The 18,219-nt window shown below is 38.9% G+C and overlaps 2 protein-coding genes and 1 long non-coding RNA gene across 8 annotated transcripts in view; 2 read left to right on the forward strand and 1 right to left on the reverse strand.

Moving 5' to 3' along the window:
• Window positions 1–3,421, forward strand: part of LOC106875645 (acidic mammalian chitinase) — an 11,953-nt gene extending 8,532 nt beyond the window's left edge. For all 5 annotated transcript variants that reach the window (XM_014923881.2, XM_014923879.2, XM_052977239.1 and 2 more), the window contains 2 exons: window positions 815–934; window positions 1,863–3,421. In XM_014923881.2, the coding sequence (XP_014779367.1) occupies window positions 815–934; window positions 1,863–1,997 (255 nt within the window). In that variant the 3' untranslated portion in view covers window positions 1,998–3,421. The remainder of the gene's footprint in view (window positions 1–814; window positions 935–1,862) is intronic.
• Window positions 3,422–5,240: 1,819 nt separating this feature from the next.
• Window positions 5,241–7,532, reverse strand: LOC128250995 (uncharacterized). The gene is made up of 2 exons (XR_008266912.1): window positions 7,285–7,532; window positions 5,241–5,700 (listed from the first exon to the last, which is right to left on the reverse strand). It is a non-coding gene; the product is annotated as an uncharacterized LOC128250995 (long non-coding RNA).
• LOC106875642 (GATOR complex protein MIOS) overlaps window positions 5,658–18,219 on the forward strand; it is a 26,245-nt gene continuing 13,683 nt past the window's right edge. The window contains exons 1-10 of one of the 2 annotated variants that reach the window (XM_014923870.2): window positions 5,658–6,474; window positions 9,388–9,527; window positions 10,183–10,262; window positions 11,367–11,446; window positions 12,575–12,618; window positions 13,285–13,343; window positions 14,138–14,279; window positions 15,214–15,312; window positions 16,404–16,498; window positions 17,569–17,610. In XM_014923870.2, coding sequence (XP_014779356.1) covers window positions 9,404–9,527; window positions 10,183–10,262; window positions 11,367–11,446; window positions 12,575–12,618; window positions 13,285–13,343; window positions 14,138–14,279; window positions 15,214–15,312; window positions 16,404–16,498; window positions 17,569–17,610 — 765 coding nt within the window. In that variant the 5' untranslated portion in view covers window positions 5,658–6,474; window positions 9,388–9,403. The other variant, XM_052977238.1, reaches the window with a different exon arrangement.

Consider the following 18,219-nt stretch of genomic DNA (forward strand, 5'->3'; position numbering starts at 1 on the left):
CATTAATCACCATAATCGTCAGTCACCATCATCATCAGTCACCATCATCATTAATCACCATAATCGTCAGTCACCATCATCATCATCTGTCATCATTATCATCATCAGTCACCATCATGATTACCATTACCACCATTTTCTTTGTTACGATTCCTCACTCTACAATTTCTGCTCTTTGTTGTAAAAAAATGGAAAGACATATAGTATAATGTAGTTTGAGCTAAATTAGGTCATGATGGTCATGGCCAGAGTGCCTTTGATCTGTTAGACTAGGACTGACCTGAGGCTAAGCAACAACAATAGCAGATATCTGATCACCACTATTTAGATTATTATAGCATCTTACAAAACTCATTAAAATTTTCTCTCTATACATCATCATCATTGTCCTCATCGTTTAACGTCCGTTTTCCATGCTGGCATAGATTGAACAGTTTAGCCAATAATAATAATTATTATTATCAGGGTCGACTTTGCCTTTCATCCTTTCAGGGTTGATAAAATAGTTACTAGTCAAGTACCAGGATGGTGGTGGTGGTGGTGGTGGTGGTGGTTGCTACTGTTGCTGTTGTTGTTGTTGTTTAGCCCAGGTCAGCTTTGACTGTGCAGAGAGCTGTGACCATAGATGTTCTGGCCTTGACCATCCTTATCTTTTGTTAAGGCATAGTGTATCTTGGATTACATTACCCTCCTTGTTGTTGTTGTTGTTGTTCTCAGACGATAGAGTTGGAATATCTTTGATCATATGTGACCTGGGGTTAAAACAATGACCCTCTCTGAATTTCTCTCCCCACCACCTCTTTCTACTCCACAGGTGTGCAAATACCTCCAGTCAAACTTCACCAGGGTGTTCAATGAACGGTGTCAGGTACCTTACATGTACAAGGACCACCTATGGATTAGTTATGAAGATGAAGAGAGCATCAACATAAAGGTAACAGCAATTTTCTTGCTTATACAAGGGGGTGCTGAAAAGTTCCTGGCTTTAAGGGTACCATGAAAGGCCTGGCTGGAGGCTTAACCTTCTGGGTTCTTTTTACAGGGCTTAGAAAAACTGAAGGACCACAGCAATAAATGTGTGAATCTGAGGGGAGGGGAATGTATTGAATAAAATCATAGTGAATTGATCCTCCTTGTATTTTCTTTTACCCAAAGCAAGGAACTTTTCAGCATCTCTTCATATACGTGTGTGTGTGTATTGATGTGAAAATTATTTGTGCTGGTTAGTATCTGCCAGGTTTTCACATAAATGGATCAGATCTCATCATGCATCCAATCAAATAGCCCATGTACGATTTTTCTTTCAGTTTAATTTAAATTCTTCTTGAGAGAGTATTTTTGCATTTGCGTGTGTATGTGTGCAATACTTGGAATCTGTGCTTGTGTAGATTTATGTGTTTCATTTTATGTCTCTATTATCTTGCTTATAGTTACATGTTTAGGCATGCACATATGTACTCAAATGCTGAACCTTTGGAAATGTCTACAAGAATTTGACAGTTCCATTGATGGCTTGTGTCTGTAATCATATTAGCTTTCACCCTTCTGGTTTTGAGAAGCCTAATTTCTCAAGATTGGTGCTTAGACAATCTGTTCTGTATATTATGCCCCAATAATTACAGGTATAAATCTGGACTTGTACAAAAATATGTGCGCATACATGGACATGAAAAGAGAGAGAGATATAAAGGGAGGAAAAGAGAGAGAGAGAAAGAGACTGGTAAACAGACGGATAATGTATAGCTTAAATATACAATGCAACACTGCTTCCAGTGGATTTGAACCTAAGATGAACCCAAGACTGATCGTTCAATACTCAATATCTTTTCCATTCAGCCGTCATATTTCCTTTTCTCTTCCAGGCAAACTGGATCAAGAGCCATGGTTATCCTGGTATTATGGTGTACTCAATGAACTATGATGATTACTCGGGTGTTTGTGATGGTGGCAAGACAAAGAATCCACTCCTGAAGATTATTAACAAGTTCCGGCTGTAAGGCCCCCACATCCCACATCCCTGCCCTGCCTACTTTCATTTCCTAACTTCTCTTGCCCCCCACCTGTTTTTATTATTCATGTGTACCCTAATATTTTAAATGCTAGCACTAACCCTTCATTGTGCCTCTTTCCTCACCTCTCAACTTTACAGGCCTTAAAGTTTACAAAATCCAACCACACCCCTACTCCTTTCATCCTGTTTTACCTACCAATTTTGATTGCGGATCTGCTCATGGAGCCTAAAAAACATAGCTTTGCAGTATTTTATTTTGTGTCTTTCAGTTGTAAGTTCAAATTCTACTCAACCTTTCTTTGTCTTTCATCCTTCTGGGAGCGGGGGGGGGGGTCACTAAAATCAGTAGCATCCCATTGAATAAATCCCACATATCCCACAAAATATGTGGCATTGTGTATGTCAGAAATAATAACAATAATAATGATAATAATAATAATAATGACCACAGTTGACTTTGCTTCACATCCTTTTGGGGTTAATGAAATAAGCACCAGTTGAACACTAGGGGGCCAGGTTAACTGACTGTCCCCCTCCCACCAAATTTCAGACCTTTTGCCTACAACAGAAAGGATTATCTTCATTATCATTGTTATTTACTATCCTCTTCTTTCAATTTTGTTTCCATTTCTTGCCGAGTGTCTTCCCAGCACCAAGGGCAAAGAAACTCACTGTATACATTGGTAGACCATTAGATATGAACACACTAGATGGCTCATTTACAAAGTCATGTGATAGAAAAGATGGAGAAGAAAGAAAGAAAAAGGAAATAAGAAACCATTTTTTATAAAAAGGGGGGAAAAGGTGGAAAAAAAAAGAAGAAAATTCACAGCAACAATGCTCTTTTCAATATATGTGACGTACCAGTTAAAACAATCTTTTGTTCTTTTTGCATGGATGGTAAACTAGGGATCATCCTCAAATAATCTTCAGTTCCTTTTTTTGATCATTCCAAGTGCTCCTACAATCACTGGTATTGTAACTGTCTTGAAATGCCACATTTTTTTTCAATTTCAATCAGCAAATCTTTATATTTTCTGAGCTTTATTAAATTCTTTGGCCGAGATATTATTATTCAACTTTGCCTTTCATCCTTTTGGGGTCAGTAAAATAAGTACCAATTGAACACTGGGGGCAATGTCATCGACTCATCTCCTCCCCCAAAATTGCTGCCCTTGTGGCAAAATATGAAACCATTATTGTTATTAAGTTGGTGAGCAGACAGAATTGTTAGCACACTTTAATAATAATAATAATAATAATTACAGTGCGGACTGGATGCTTTTTAAGTGGCACCTGCACTGGCAGGTCACCAAGTAACTTTGCAAGATAAGTTGAGAGGAGAGAACATTTTTCTTTTTCATTTTACATTTTTGAAACAAATAAAGAAATTATTATTATTATTAATAATGTTGTTGTTTTTTAAATTAATTTTTCATTTCCACAGAACTGTTGTTTTCTTTGATTGTTCTTCTTCAAGAAAAGAGAAAAAATTCCCCCTCAGCCCTCCAAATTCTTAAATGTCTGTCACAATATTTTGGTAGTTCTTGCCTTTTATCTTCTATTGCATCCATGCTAGGGCACCATTTTGAAGGGTTTTAGTTAGGTGCTTCTAATAAACTGCATGCTCGCACTTTTCCTCAGACCATGCATTTTTAGTTCTACTAAGTCAAAATTCAAGAAAATCCTTGGTATTGCCATAACATTGTCCAGGACATTTTTACTCCTTGCTGGACAGAGTACTATTTGCTCAATGGATAGCATATTTATAAGGTCAAGCAGAGACTCTGCCTACCTTTGCTCGTGTAATAACATATCTGAAAGGAAATGGCCCTCAGGTTGAAATCTAGAAGAAATAAGTGCAGGAAGAAATCTAGGTTGGTTAATACCTCTTCTGTCTTTATGAAGCTCTCTTCAAAGGAGTCCCCATGGCTTAGAGCAGTGGTTCCCAAACTTGTTCGGGCTACTGCCCCCTTGGCACCCAGGCCCCTACAAACATGGACCACTTTCTGTATCAATTTCAAAACAACTGTATTTCACAAATAAACCTCAACCTGATTAATCCATCATTTTTGTTGTTTTTACATCCATCCACCCCTTTTGGCCACCCTATTATTACCCCACTTTTCTTCAACACCATCCTGTATCTTTCCATTACCTCTAGCAGGGTATATTTTCATTTACTCTAGCTGTTTCTGTTTGCTTATAACGACTTCCAACTGAATCCATATTTCAAACATAAGTTGTAAAGCTTTCTCTGACTCATGCACATATACCTGCTACGTTCATATTACTTGTCAGCTCTTATCATCATCATCATCATCGTTTACCATCCATTTTCCATGCTGGCATGGGTTGGACGGTTTGACTGAGGTCAGGAAAGCCAGTGGCTACACCAGGCTCCAATCTGGTCTGGCAATGTTTCTACAGCTGGATGCCCTTCCTAATGCCAACCACTCTGAGAGTGTAGTGGGTGCTTTTTACATGCCATGGGTACAGGAGCCAGTCAAGTGAGCCTGGCATCGATTGCGTTCGGACTGTGCTATTTACGTGTCACCAGCACGGGAGCCAGTCATCTTTTAATAAATTAAAATACTTTGTATAAAAATACCTTCTGATATTCCATGACACACACTTCTCAAAAGCTCACTTACAGAACCTCTATGAACACTTTCGCTAAAATGGTGATCCTTTTACCAATATTACTTCTCCATGTCTTTCTTTGTTATTTTGCCCCCATGTTTGCCCTGGCCCAACAAACAATCAAAAACCTCTAGCTACCACCATCCCATTTTTAATCCAGACATATCTAGGAGAACACTATTCAATGTGTCTTCCTTTACTGTTTCGCTTTAAACCATGTGGACCAGTGGAACTCAACTGTGGTCCACACGGCCCTCCGGGGTCCATAGAAGAGTTTCTTGTTAAAATTTATGTGCAATAAATTGGTTTTATTTCTTTAATACACAAAATATTTTCACAATTTTTTTAAGCATTTAATAATAAAAATATAAAAGGATTTTTTTTTTTTAAACACTGAGTGGCTACGGGGGTACAGCAGAGTAAAATAGAAAGCAAAAGGATCCATATGAAACACTGATGTAGATCAATGATCAAGCACTTCCAGCCGCGACCACCACTCTTTAATTTCGGACATATTTTCAATGAGAACAGTTTTAGATGTGTCCTTTGCTTTTATTTACCCTTAATTACGACACAGGCAGACCAATTCCAGTTGTAACCATCTCGTATTTTATTCAAGGTAATGACAGTTAAATAAATTATTCTAACTTTTCTTTCTTGTTTGAAAACGGTAGGAAATGATTTAAAAGAGATTTGGCTGCTAATTCTAGGAAGTCGGATGATGACGAAGAAGTTGGCCTAGTCCGGTTTTAGGCAGCCTGCGGGACTTTCAGAATGTCTAACAAAAAAAAATCACCTTCAATCTTTTTTTAGTAGTGCGGCCCGCTGATGATGAGCCATGTCTCATGCAGCCGGCTTCTCTAACAACACCAGTAATAACCAACAATTTCACATTCCTGTCGGAATCAATTACTGCCATGTCAGAGGGGGGGGGGTGCTGACGAGAAGCGCCCTCTGCTGCTAGATATTTACCGGTGTAAGATGAAGTTATGTCATCAACAGCCATTTGTTCTACTTGGATGATCCACCTCGTACGTTGTGTTGCACTAAAAAAAACAACAGAAAAGTTAACTTAATCAAGACAGTTATATTAATACGATGAAGAAATTCTTGTTGATCTAGGTAGGATGAAATGTTCCGTTTTAGACGACTTCATTGCTGACAACATGTAAATAAATGTAGAATGTTGCTGCCCAAAACCATCCGTTCAGTAATGGAATTTTAACGATATAATATAAATACTGTTTCAGCCCACAGCCTCTTTCGTTTTGTCATGCGACTTCTTGTTAGACACGTGCAAGTCCAAAGAGTGATTTGACGGACGGATAATTCGTTGTTATCATTTATGTTGTTATTGTTGTCCCAGTTGTTATAATTTTAGGAGGTTGAGTAGCGTGGCTCTGGCCCTGGTGACATAATTTCCTGGTTCCAAACGAGTCAGGTATATAACAGCGAAAAGAAATACGAGGACAAGAGGTGTAATTGACTGCCACACTATAATTTAAACGCCTAAACGAAAGTACAGCAAAAAATGGTACATCTTGAATGATTCTGTCAGAAAATATGTTGGTTTCTGATGCAGTTGGAACTTGGTGAAGTGTACTTGGCGGAAGAGAACAGCACGTCACAGCTTTCTGCTGAATAACTCTCCTCTCTCCAGACCGAGATCGAACTCGAACTCTACCTTGCCACTGCCCTGGGCCCGCGTTAAGCCAGAAAGACTCGACCATCACGTGACCACTTGTAGAAAACACGCGTATGAAGCGATATTTGTGTATTTCGGCCGAATGATAAACATACTTCTGCTCCATAATTAAGAGGTGATTATCGTATTCCTTCCTTATCTTGTTTCAACTCCAACTTCGTTTCAGACACCCACTTTTCTTAATTATATCTATTCGAAAAGGTAAATAGCATTCTTCTAGTTGTGTTAATAATTCCATTTCGGTTATGATTAACTTATTACTAATCCCGAATTAGTTGGAAGAATATATATATTGTATTCTGATCGGAGATGATGTTGAGCCCTTAGTCAACTCTGATCGAGCAGACATCTATTAAAAGACATTCGCAACCTTGACTATCCCATCTTTTTTAAGGATCACTTGGGACCACATCATCTGATGTGAACTTTACACTTTTAAAGGAGGTTTATTTAGCTGTTATTTCTAGCGAGCCAAACGATCACCTAGTTTTCCTACTTGGCTCGTGTAATAATAATGATTGTTGTCAATGTAGGCTTATAATAAACAGCACGAGATGGAATTCGAACAACATTGGAAAGCTTTCTTGTTGGTGGCTTTCTGCGTTGTCACAGAAGCTCTGTCTGTCGATGAAGATGTGATTCTTTCCCGATGTATTGTCATCTACCTACCAATATATATACGCCCCGTAATACTATCTGGACTTAGTACTGTTTATAGTATAGTGTGTCGGTCTGTCGGTACGTTCGGCTTGTTATTTTTCGTTGAGCGAAGAAGAGCTTATATACACACACACACACAAATATATATATATGTATGTATGTGTATAACGTTATACACATATGTGTGTGTGTGTGTGCGTGTGTGTAAAAGAAGGAATCGTGGGACAATGTAGGCCCTGATTATACAAGAAAATGGGATACTTACGAATGCCTTTCCTCATAGATCTGTTCGCTCAGGGCTAACCTGGAGTTACTCTGAAGAAAGACATTTCAGTCATGACCATCCCACCTTTTTTGTGTATCCAGGTATACAGTGTTTGACTCCGTGTTATTTGAGAGAGATATTTGGCTGCTATTTCTAACAGTTTGAGAAACCACGCAGAGGCTCTCTTATTGCCTTTGTATGTATGAATGTGTGTGTAGGTGCAGACTTAGCTGTGTGGTAATAAGCTTGCTTCCCAAACACATGGCTCCAGGTTCAGTCCCACTGTGTGGCACCTTGGGCAAGTGTTTTCTACCAAAACCTTGTGAGTGGATTTGGTAGACGGAAACTGAAAGAAATATATGTATGTATGTATGTCTATGTTTGTCTCCCACCACCGCTTAACAACCAGTGTTGGTGTGCTTGCATCCCCGTAACTTAGTGGTTTGGCAAAATACATAGCTAGAATAAGTACCTTGCTTAAAAAAATAAATACTTGGGTCACTTCATTCGACTAAAAACTCAAGGTGTGGCCCCAGCATGGTCACAGCCTAATGACTGAAACAAGTAAAAGATAAAAGATATATATATATATATATATATCTTTTTCCAGTGAAATTATTCACTGATATCGAAAAAGTGAAAACAAGCAATGTTAATTCTCTAAATGAGGTATTAACAGTAACTGCACGATAAAGTGACGTATATTGCCACTTAAATGTGGCTGACCCCTAGGGGTGGATGTTACTGTTGCTTTTAGCCCCAGGAGGACATCTCCTCCAGCTGGCTTATCGACAGTATGTAAGGTCTCTTTACCTTTCTCCCCCTCACCCACGTGTGTGTATGGTACAAAAGTGAAAAAAAAAACAGAGTTAATCAGGGTGTATTATATATATGGCTGTGTGGTTAAGAAGCTTGCTTCCCAACCATGTGATCTTTGGTTTACTACCTTGGGTAAATGTCTTCTACTGTAGCTATGGGCTTTGTAAATGGATTTGGTCAACAAAGGGAAAAGAAGCCTCTCGAGACCTTTGGAAATATGCTATGCTTGAGAAGACCCAGCAAGCCAAGTGAGACTATAACCTGTGGCCTATGCTAGTGGTGTAACCAGCCCACTTATGCGTACCTTTCCTTCATTGAACACTAAACTCTACGTGTGAAGACCTGTTAAGGCAAGTGAATTCAAAATCAAATTCGATGACAGCACCGCATGTCTGGCATCTGTGCTAGTGGAGCGCTAAGAGTGCCATCTGATGGTGATCGTTGCCAGGGCCGCTGACTGGCCCCTGTGCTGGTGGCACGTAAAAAGCACTGTTTGAGCATGATCATTACCAGCGTTGCCTTACTGGCACTTGTGCCAGTGGCATGTGAAAAACACCATTTGAGTGTGGCCATTGCCAGTACCACCTGACTGGCCCTCGTGCCGGTGGCATGTAAAAGCACCCACTATGTTCAGTAACAACTTTACCTGTGTGAATTGGTGCATTATCATCCTGAAAGATTGCGTTTCCCTCCAGAAACAGTTCTGCAGCCATAGGATGAATTTGATCAGATAAAATGCTACTACTTAAAAAGCACCTAGTCCACACTGTGAAGTGGTTGGTATCTGGTAGAGCATCCAGCTGTAAGAACCTTGCCAAAACTGACATCACCTGAGCTGGTGTCATGTAAAAAGCACTAAATCCACTCTGCTGGGTGATTGGTGTTAGGAAGGGCATCCAGCTGTAAAAATCCTGCCAAAACAGTCGCAAAAGTCTGGTGCAAGCTTCTGCCTGGCTGGCTCTTGTGAAACTGTCCCACCCATGCCAGCATCGGTGCCAATTACCTGGCCTAAATATTCTACCTGTCTGACAAGATATGACCTCTCACATCTACCCTACAATGTCATTCTAAAAATATAACTTGTGCCGCTACAAATTCAAAATAATGCGAATAAATAACCATTACTCTGGACAGAATAATGTGAATGCTGCGAAAAGGTTAAACTTTCTGTAGGACCATAAAAGACCACTTTTTTAATTATTCACAAGTTTTGTTTTCTTTTGTTTCAGTTGTTATTTAATTAATTTATTGATTTTTTTTTATGTCAACCAAACCAAATGAAAGGAAACTTGTATTGACAATGAGTATCTGTAAATGGGATGTTTGTTGGTCCAACAGCAACCATGATAATTTCATCATGTGCGGGACTTCAGTCACCCAGTATCGGGTGGAAAACAAGGCCAACTTGGCACAGAATCAAATGGGTAAGTAATTTTTTTTAACCCTTTCATTTCCCTCCAATTTATTAAAAAAATAATGTAAAAAGAGACAAAAGATGTGGTGTGCAAGAGAGACGAATGCACTGATATGGTCATGCATGTGAAGAAGTGCCATCTCTAACTGGAGGGAACCTGTGGAAGAGGTAGACCCAGGAAGACATGAGATGAGGTGGTGAAGCATGATCTTTGTATGTTGGGCTTAACGGAGGGGATGACAAGTGACTGAGACCTTTGGTGCTATGCTGTGCTTGAAAAGACTTGTTCGGTCAAGTGAAATCATAGTCGTGGCTGTTGCTGGTAGCATGTAAATGGCTCCTGTGCCAGTGGCACGTAAAAAGCACCCATGGCACTTTTGGAGTAGTTGGTGTTAGAAAGGACAGCCAGCCGTAGAAACCATGCCAAATCAGACAATGGTTTCGAATTTTGTCACAAGGCCAGCAATTTTGAGGGAGGGGATGAGTCGATTACATTGACACCAAGTCTTTAACTGATTCTTATTTTATCGACCCCGAAAGGATGAAAGGTAAAGTTGACCTAGGCAGAATTTGAAACCATCACCAAGTATAATGATATCTGTTTCAACACACATTTTGACAAATTACTTATTATTTTCTTGTATTTTTATTTCTTCTATTTTCAGCGAAAGCTGTTTCCTTATCAAGCAACTCCTGTGCCATTCCTCTCTACACATGCCTCCCTTCGGATGTACAGTTTATGAAGGTTAGTAGTGTCGATACACATTCATATAATTGGTGCAAGCATGGTTGTGTGGTTAAGAAGTTTGCTTCCTGACCATGTAGTTTCAGGTTCAGTCCCAATATGATACCTTGCTTGGGTAAGTGTCTTCTATAGCCCCAGACTTCTGCTATAGCTTAAAAGAGGGATGGAGAGAGAGAGAGAGAGAGAGAGAGAGGCATCATAATCTAAACTGGAAGCTAAGACAGATAAAGGGTAAAGACTGTTTTCAGTGATGAATGACCATGGGATTGAACCTAGAAAGTTTCCCTCTGAGGCACAAGTCCGGGCAAGGTTGTTTATGGAAGACCAGCAGTCACCCATGCATACCAGCCTCCCCCTCTCCACGCCACCACTGTTATCCAATGGAAAGGCAAAGGGGCCCCGTTAAAGCTTGGCTCCAGTGATGTCGCAACTCATTTCTACAGCTGAGTCAACTGGAGCAACGTGAAATAAAGTGTCTTGCTCAAGAACACAATACACAGCCCCGGTTCGGAAATCAAACTTACTACCTCATGATTGTGAGTCCGGCATTTTAACCATTGAGCGATGGAATAGATAAGAATGAGATATGAAAATAAAACAAATTGAGGAGTAGAGTTGTAGGTATGAGGTTTAGTGTAGTGGAATAACCTTGATCTCAGTAAATACTTCTAATGTCATTACCTCTGCCAAGGAAAGAGGTTATGTTTTCATAGGCATTGGTTTGTCCGTCCGTCCGTGTGCAAAATAATTCAAAAAGGTGTGAACAGTATTTGATGAAACTTGCAGGAAATGTTGGTAATGACACAAAGAACAGATGATGAATTTTTGGTAGTGATCCGGAAATTTTTATGGATTTTTGAAGGATTTTTCATTTATTATATTTACTTTACATGAAGTATTACAACGTTACATTCTTTGATTATCTCCCTTGAAACACGTTCCTCGTTCCCATGTAACTTATTGTGGCTTTGCTGTTTTCAAAGTTTCTTTTCATTTCTCTATTAGTAATTTTGCTCACGTATCTATCTTAAAATGAGCTGCTTAGCAGAGGTCTGCGCTCTCCGAATGCTTTTCTAGTTTTCTTACTGTTTTGTTATTTTTCAGTGTGTGGCACTCTACCCAAGACCAGAATATCCAAACCTCTTAGCTATCGGACAAGTCGTTGGCAAAATTCTTCTGACCAAGTAAGTGTGGAGAAAAAACAACTGTTGTTGATTTATTTATCATTTCTTTCATTGAATGTGTAATGTCAGTGTGCATCACTCTCTTGTCTCTCCCTGCCTCTTCTGTTGCTATGGCAACAAACTCTGGCTCACTGACGCACAGCTGCTAAGGCTTCTGTTTTGTTAGTAGTTAAAAGCACACACATAGATTATAGCAGACAAGAATCGTCTGCCATAGGCGTTGGAATTTCATATCATGTGATTTCACTCTGCTGGAAATCATCAGTGGGAGGTGTCCAGTCACCGCATCCCAGTCAAATCTTGCTGTTACAATATATAGAATATCAGCATCTTGTCAGACGCTGATGTTGCAAATAGCCAACAGGCTAATTAAAAATTAATTATTAGCAACAGAAGCAGCATTAATACCAAAATGTAATCTTAATATCCACCTTCAGATGGATTGCCTTGTTAGAACACGAAATACTGTCATTAGCCTTGAGATCCTCTCATTTAGCCACTTGATGCATAAAAGCACACACATACAAAGGGGTGCTGAAAAGTTACTGATATTAAGGGTACCGTGAAAGGCCTGGTCACAGGCCCAACCTTCCACTTTCTTTTACAGGGCTTAAAAAAACTGAAAGACAACTGGAATAAATGTGTGAATCTGAGAGGGGAATATGTAGAATAAAATCAAATGCCCGGATCTTTTCAGTGTCAGTTGTAAGAGTCCATACAGAAGGATCAAAGTTGCCAGAGTCTTGTACACTCTGAGTCTTGTTGGAAAACAAGTAGAAGCAGTGCAGCAGAACTACAGGAGCTAAGACTTAAAACTGGAAAAAGTATCAGGAGCATACGGATGGAGATCAACTGAGAAAAGAGCATAATCCTAGATAATAGTAGCAACCAAAAGACAGCATGGTGCTGAACAGAGACAGACTTGATGGACACCTTCAAGTACGTAGGATCCACGTTTGACCAAGGACAACATTTCTCAAAGGAAGATAACAACAAAAGTAGTGTGTTTCAACTGAAATATGATAGCAAAAGGGTTAAACAACAACATTTGTTTCCTTAGTAGTTTATTAACTGCCCATTGTACCATTTTCAAGTTTTGTTTCATTTTGCTTCATTTTCTTTTAACAGTCTTGGAGATGTACGGAACTGTGATTTGGCAGGCAAAGAATTTGGTATGTTTCATTCTGTTGATCTTCACTTTACACTTCTCAGTTTATCTATCTGTCTATCTCTCAGTTTATCTATCTGTCTATACATTCTACATCTATTTGTTACATGATACAAATGAACTACAAAAGGTCCATTTAACTGCGATATTTCATAAGCTAGAAATGACAGCAAGACTTTAGCAAAAATATTTGCAAAGATGGAGACAGAAATAACATAGAGGGAAGCAGAAAGAAAGATATGTAAATATATAATGTATCAAAGCTCAATGTACGCTAGACTTGCTGCCAGAAATAGCAGCCAAATCTCCCTGAATTTCACATCTCTCTATCTATCTAGCTAGCTAGCTATCTATCTGTCTATTTGTCTATCTACTTATCTATCTGCCTATTTGTTTTTCCATCTACTTATCTATCTGTTTATATGTTTATTTATCTATTTGTCTATCTCTCTACTTATCTATCTTTCTGTTTGTCTATCTCTCTACTTATCTATCTCTCTCTTTGTCTATCTCTCTATTTGTCTATCTGTCTATAGATAGACAGACAGACAGATATACATGAAACATGTTTTTCTCAAATTCAACATCATGAACCATAACTGTTCTTCCCTTTGCCATTTCTTCTAATAACCATTCTAAATGTCTGCTTCTTCCATTGTTTTGATTACAGCTCAGAGACACACAAGACAGTGTAATTATTTGGCATGGAACCCAATTGAATCAAATTTGGTAAGTTTCCAGTAAAATCATTTTGATTTCATATTTTCCCTTTATTTTTTTCTGTATCTGTAACCAAAATCAGTAGTTAAGTCAATGAATGAATCTCTATCAGGTTGTTAAACCTGCCAGAAATTGCAGCCAAACTGCCCTCAAAGCACATCCTATTGTATAGCAAAATTTAAAGTCACACTGAAAAATGTAGTCCCTGATATTCCAAAAAGACATGATCGCAAGGCTGTTTGTTCTTCTGTTTACAAATTTACAAGTCAGTAAACACACTTAAGACAAAGAGAAAGTAGTAAATCAATCATGAAAATGCATCACACACACACACACACACACATTAACTTTTATGAGGAAAAGACCAACAACGACTTAGAAGTTTCAGCTTTCTTGCCTTCATCACACTCTGGTTTACTTTGGCTCTTTGTCGGTTTGTATGGCTTTTGGCAAGTTGTTTTTTCATTGGTGAAATGATAATTAAACATAATGGAGGTAGACCAGGGAAGTAGCTGTGTAGGAAGTCAGGATTTGAGGCAGATAGGAGTAAAGTATGTTAGGAGTAAAAATTAATTCCCATCCGTCCTTAACCTCTGATCAAACATCCCCTGAGGCATATAGTCATTATAAACGTGTTATAGTCATGCTATTTAGCTCTGTTTTGTTTTGCTCAATTAACCCTCCACAGGAGCTAGCTTAAAAGTCTGCACAAAGTGTGGTTTTCAAGCTCGTCATTGATATTGTTACTCTATCTGTTCACTGTTTAATATTATTACATTGTTTTATGTTGTCTTATATTCCAGTTGGCTGCCGGACTTGAGAAAAATCGACATGATGGTTGCATTGCAATCTGGGACGTGAACAGCAAGTCTGTAGAATCGGCAATGCCTCTTGAAAGAAAACATTATGTTCCTAATGAAGTGACTAAACCATATTTAGATATTGGTAAGATTAACATTAGGTTTATAACATTTCTGTGTGAATTTGATGGTGGTGGAGGTGATGGTTGTGACATTTTTTTATTTATTTCAGTCATTTGACTGCGGCCATGCTGGAGCACTGCCTTTAGTCGAACAAATCGACCCCAGGTCTTATTCTTTGTAAGCCTAGTACTTATCTTATCAGTCTCTTTTGCCAAACCGCTAAGTTACGGGGACGTAAACACACCAGCATCGGTTGTCAAGTGATGTTGGGGGGACAAACACATATACACAAACATATATATATATATGACAGGCTTCTTTCAGTTTCCGTCTTCCAAATCCACTCACAAGGCTTTGGTCGACCCGAAGCTATAGTAGAAGACACTTGCCCAAGGTGCCACACAGTGGGACTGAACCCGGAACCATGTGGTTTGTAAACGAGCTACTTACCACACAGCCACTCCTTGACTTTTTTTTTCTTTCCAAGTTATGATGATGTCTCTGAGATCACTAACTTGGAACGGCCCCAGCCCCATCAAGCAAGAGCATGAAGCCAAGCCAAGCAAGGTGCCCCAGTATGACCACGGTCTAATGACTGAAACAAGTAAAACATAAAAGATATCTCAACAAAAAACACTTTCAAACTTGATTTACCTCTAAAAAGGATAGATCATCATCATCATCATTGTTTAACGTCTGCCTTCTGTCCTGGCATGGGTTGGACAGGTTGACAGGAACCTGCACCAGATTTTTGTATCGGATTTGCCAGGGTTTTTACAGCTGGATGCTTTTTACGTGGCATCAGCATTGAATAAAATCCTGGAGATAGCAGGCATTAATATATTCTAAAACTTTCCAGAGATAACGGTAATGACATTTTGAGTGGATTTCTGCAATTCAAGGATTGATCAATTGTTGTATTCTAATATCTCATTAATATTCTTTGTTTTCTCTAGGAATATCGGAATTTAGTACTTCATTTTGCTGGCAGCCAAGAGAATCGAAGACGTTTGTAGCTGGAGTCAATAAATGCCTACGTGTTTATGATATTCGAGGTGAGTTGTGAGTTCCAATGCCAAAATGTTGCTACAACTTTCAGGTTTGGACTTTCCAGACTGTTAACCATATCTTTAGAAATGAAATGTTTGTAAGAATAATCCCAAACACACACACACACAGATGTGTGTGTGCATATATACAATGTGTGGTGAATAAACTGTCATCTAAATTCCAGTAGCCACCCTCTTGACCCAGGGCAGCACTACCTCCTCCAGGCACTTGATGTAGGCCTCTGTTTTGAGTCTGAGGCCATGTGGAAAGATGAAGGGAGGCATAACATCACCATCACTAGTGATCACTCCAAACACCATGATGTTGACTGGATGTTTGATTTTTATCACTCTCAGTATACGTCCTCAAATTGACACTCAAACACTCTAAACTGTTTGTATTGGTGCTTTCAGTGTGAATACCAAGTGGTACAGCATGTCGTTTCCAAATTTATGGCAGAGTGAATTGCGTCGTGGTGCTGTTTTTCTCACAGACAGTGCCCGACTGCCCCTACTATACTGTGTAGTCATCAAAATCAAAAACAAACGATGCGAATTTGCAAAATCAAAAATATAAGACAGCGACAATTTATCCATCACACCCTATATATATATATATATATATATATATATATATAATATATGTACAGGCACTAGTGTGGCTGTGTGGTAAGAAGCTTGCTTCCCAACAACATGGTTCTTGGTTCAGTCCCACTGCCTCGCACCTTAGGCGTCTTCTAGTATAGCCTTGGGCCAACCAAAGTTTGTGAGTGGATTTGGTAAACAGAAACTGAAAGAACCCCACCATGTGTGTGTGTGTGTGTGTGTAAACTGAAAGTAAAGGTAAAGTTAGCTTCTCAAGTCATAAGGTGTATATATATTCCCCCACCTCCCCACCTGGATGGGACGCTAGTCCATCGCAGGATTAATAAGTCCTGATGTCTGTTTGTTTGACTAAAACCCTTCAAGGCAGTGCTCCAGCATGGCCACATTCAAATGACACTGAAACAAGTAAAAAAAATAAGTAAATAAATAAAAGCATTGGTGCATTTTTTTGTTTCCTTTTAACATAACTAACCGTTTGTTGTATTTTATAGAATCTACCAAACCCCAGTTGTCAACTAACACCAAAGCCCTTTATGGCATATCTATTGATCCTTTGTTCCCAAACAGAGTTGTTTCCTTTACCGAGGTAAGCTTTCCTCTCTCACTTCAATTTCTCAATTATTTTTGTAATCTCAACTAATTAACTCTTCAACATTTAAACTGGCCATATGCACCCCAAATATTCTTCCTGTTTTATGTTCAAACTGACCAGATCTTACCTCTCACACTTACTCTATAATGGCATTCATCATCATCATCATCATCATCACATGTCTGTTGTCCATGTTAGCATGAATCAGATGGTTTGACCAGAACTGGCCAGCTGGAGCGCTGCACCAGGCTCTAGTCTGCTTTGGCCTGGTTTCTAACAGCTGGATGCCCTTCCTAATGCCAACCACTTTACAGAGTGTATTGGGTGCTTTTATGTGGCACCAGCACAAGACTCTTGCAGGCCAATCCTCTTCACCAGGGTGTGGGGAGGCAGCCTTAACGTTTCTGCTATAGAGTAGTGGTCTTACATCATCAAAATCACAGTTACGAGATGATAAATGATTAATGAAGACAATGTGAATAAAAAACATTACATTTGACAGGATAATGTGAATGCTAAAGGATTAAATAGTTAAAGCCAGTTAACACCAACCCACATTAAACCACATCTGGTCCAAAGATTAAAAACCTCCCATTTTAACCTTTTGTTACCATATTTCAGTTGGAATCTACAGAGTTTGTTTCAATTAATTCTTAAAATAATGACTAATTAAGTAAAATAACTTTGTCATTGTTAAGCTGATGTATGGAACCTAAATTAACATGAAATTTTGATTTCTATCCTTTTTTAGGACAGTGTTTGTATGTATTGATACCAGTTAATGTGTGTGTGTGTGTTTGTCAGTATATATGTATGTGTTTCTATGTTGGTGTTTGTGTGTGCTTGTATGTCAGTGTTTGCATATGAGAGTGTGTATCAGTGCTTCTGTGTGTGTGCGCGTGTATCATTCTCGGTGTATGTATAACACTGTCCATGTGCATGTTTGTGTGTGTCTCTTACTATCAGCATATGCCAGTGTTTGTACTTGCTTGTCATTCAGATTGTCAAACATAATCTGTTTGATTCGTCATGGATTTTAAATATCTGTTTTTTTTTTTTTTCAGAATCAAGTATTTATCTGGAATCTTAGAAACTTAGATGATCCTGTATCCTTTTACTGCACACTGTGTATTAATATCAGGGCAGAGGAAGTAGGGAGCAGGTGTCAGAGGAACAGTAGAATTGATAAGACCTCTGCCAAGATCCCTTACCGAATTTAATGAATTTAATTGTATATATTAGGGGACGTGAAGGAGCATGGCCTAGTGGTTAGACTGTTGCACTCACAATCGCTACATCATGGGTTCAATTCCCTGACTGGTCGTGCATTGTGTTCTTGAGCAAAACACTTCATTTCGTGTTGCTCCAGTTCTCTTTTCAATCAGTGGGGAATCAGAACACAACACATTGCTCAGTCCAGGAATCAAAACCACAATCTTCCAATTATGAGTCCAACATCCTAACCACTAAGCCATGCACCTCTACTCTAATTACAGGTACCTCATACTGACTCGTAACTTGAATAGTACAGTATTAATAAACTTGTATCATTTATATTAATGTCCAGACACCTGTAATTCATTGAACTATTTAAGCAAATTAGAAATTTAATTTAGAGGCAGGATGGCAAGTTGGCCAAATTGTTAGCATGCTGAGCAAAATGTTTAACAGTGTTTTATCTGTCTTTACATTCTGAGTTCAAATTCCACCAAGGT

The sequence above is a fragment of the Octopus bimaculoides genome, chromosome 27 (genome assembly GCF_001194135.2).
Source record: "Octopus bimaculoides isolate UCB-OBI-ISO-001 chromosome 27, ASM119413v2, whole genome shotgun sequence".
In the NCBI taxonomy this organism is placed as follows: Eukaryota; Metazoa; Mollusca; class Cephalopoda; order Octopoda; family Octopodidae; genus Octopus; species Octopus bimaculoides.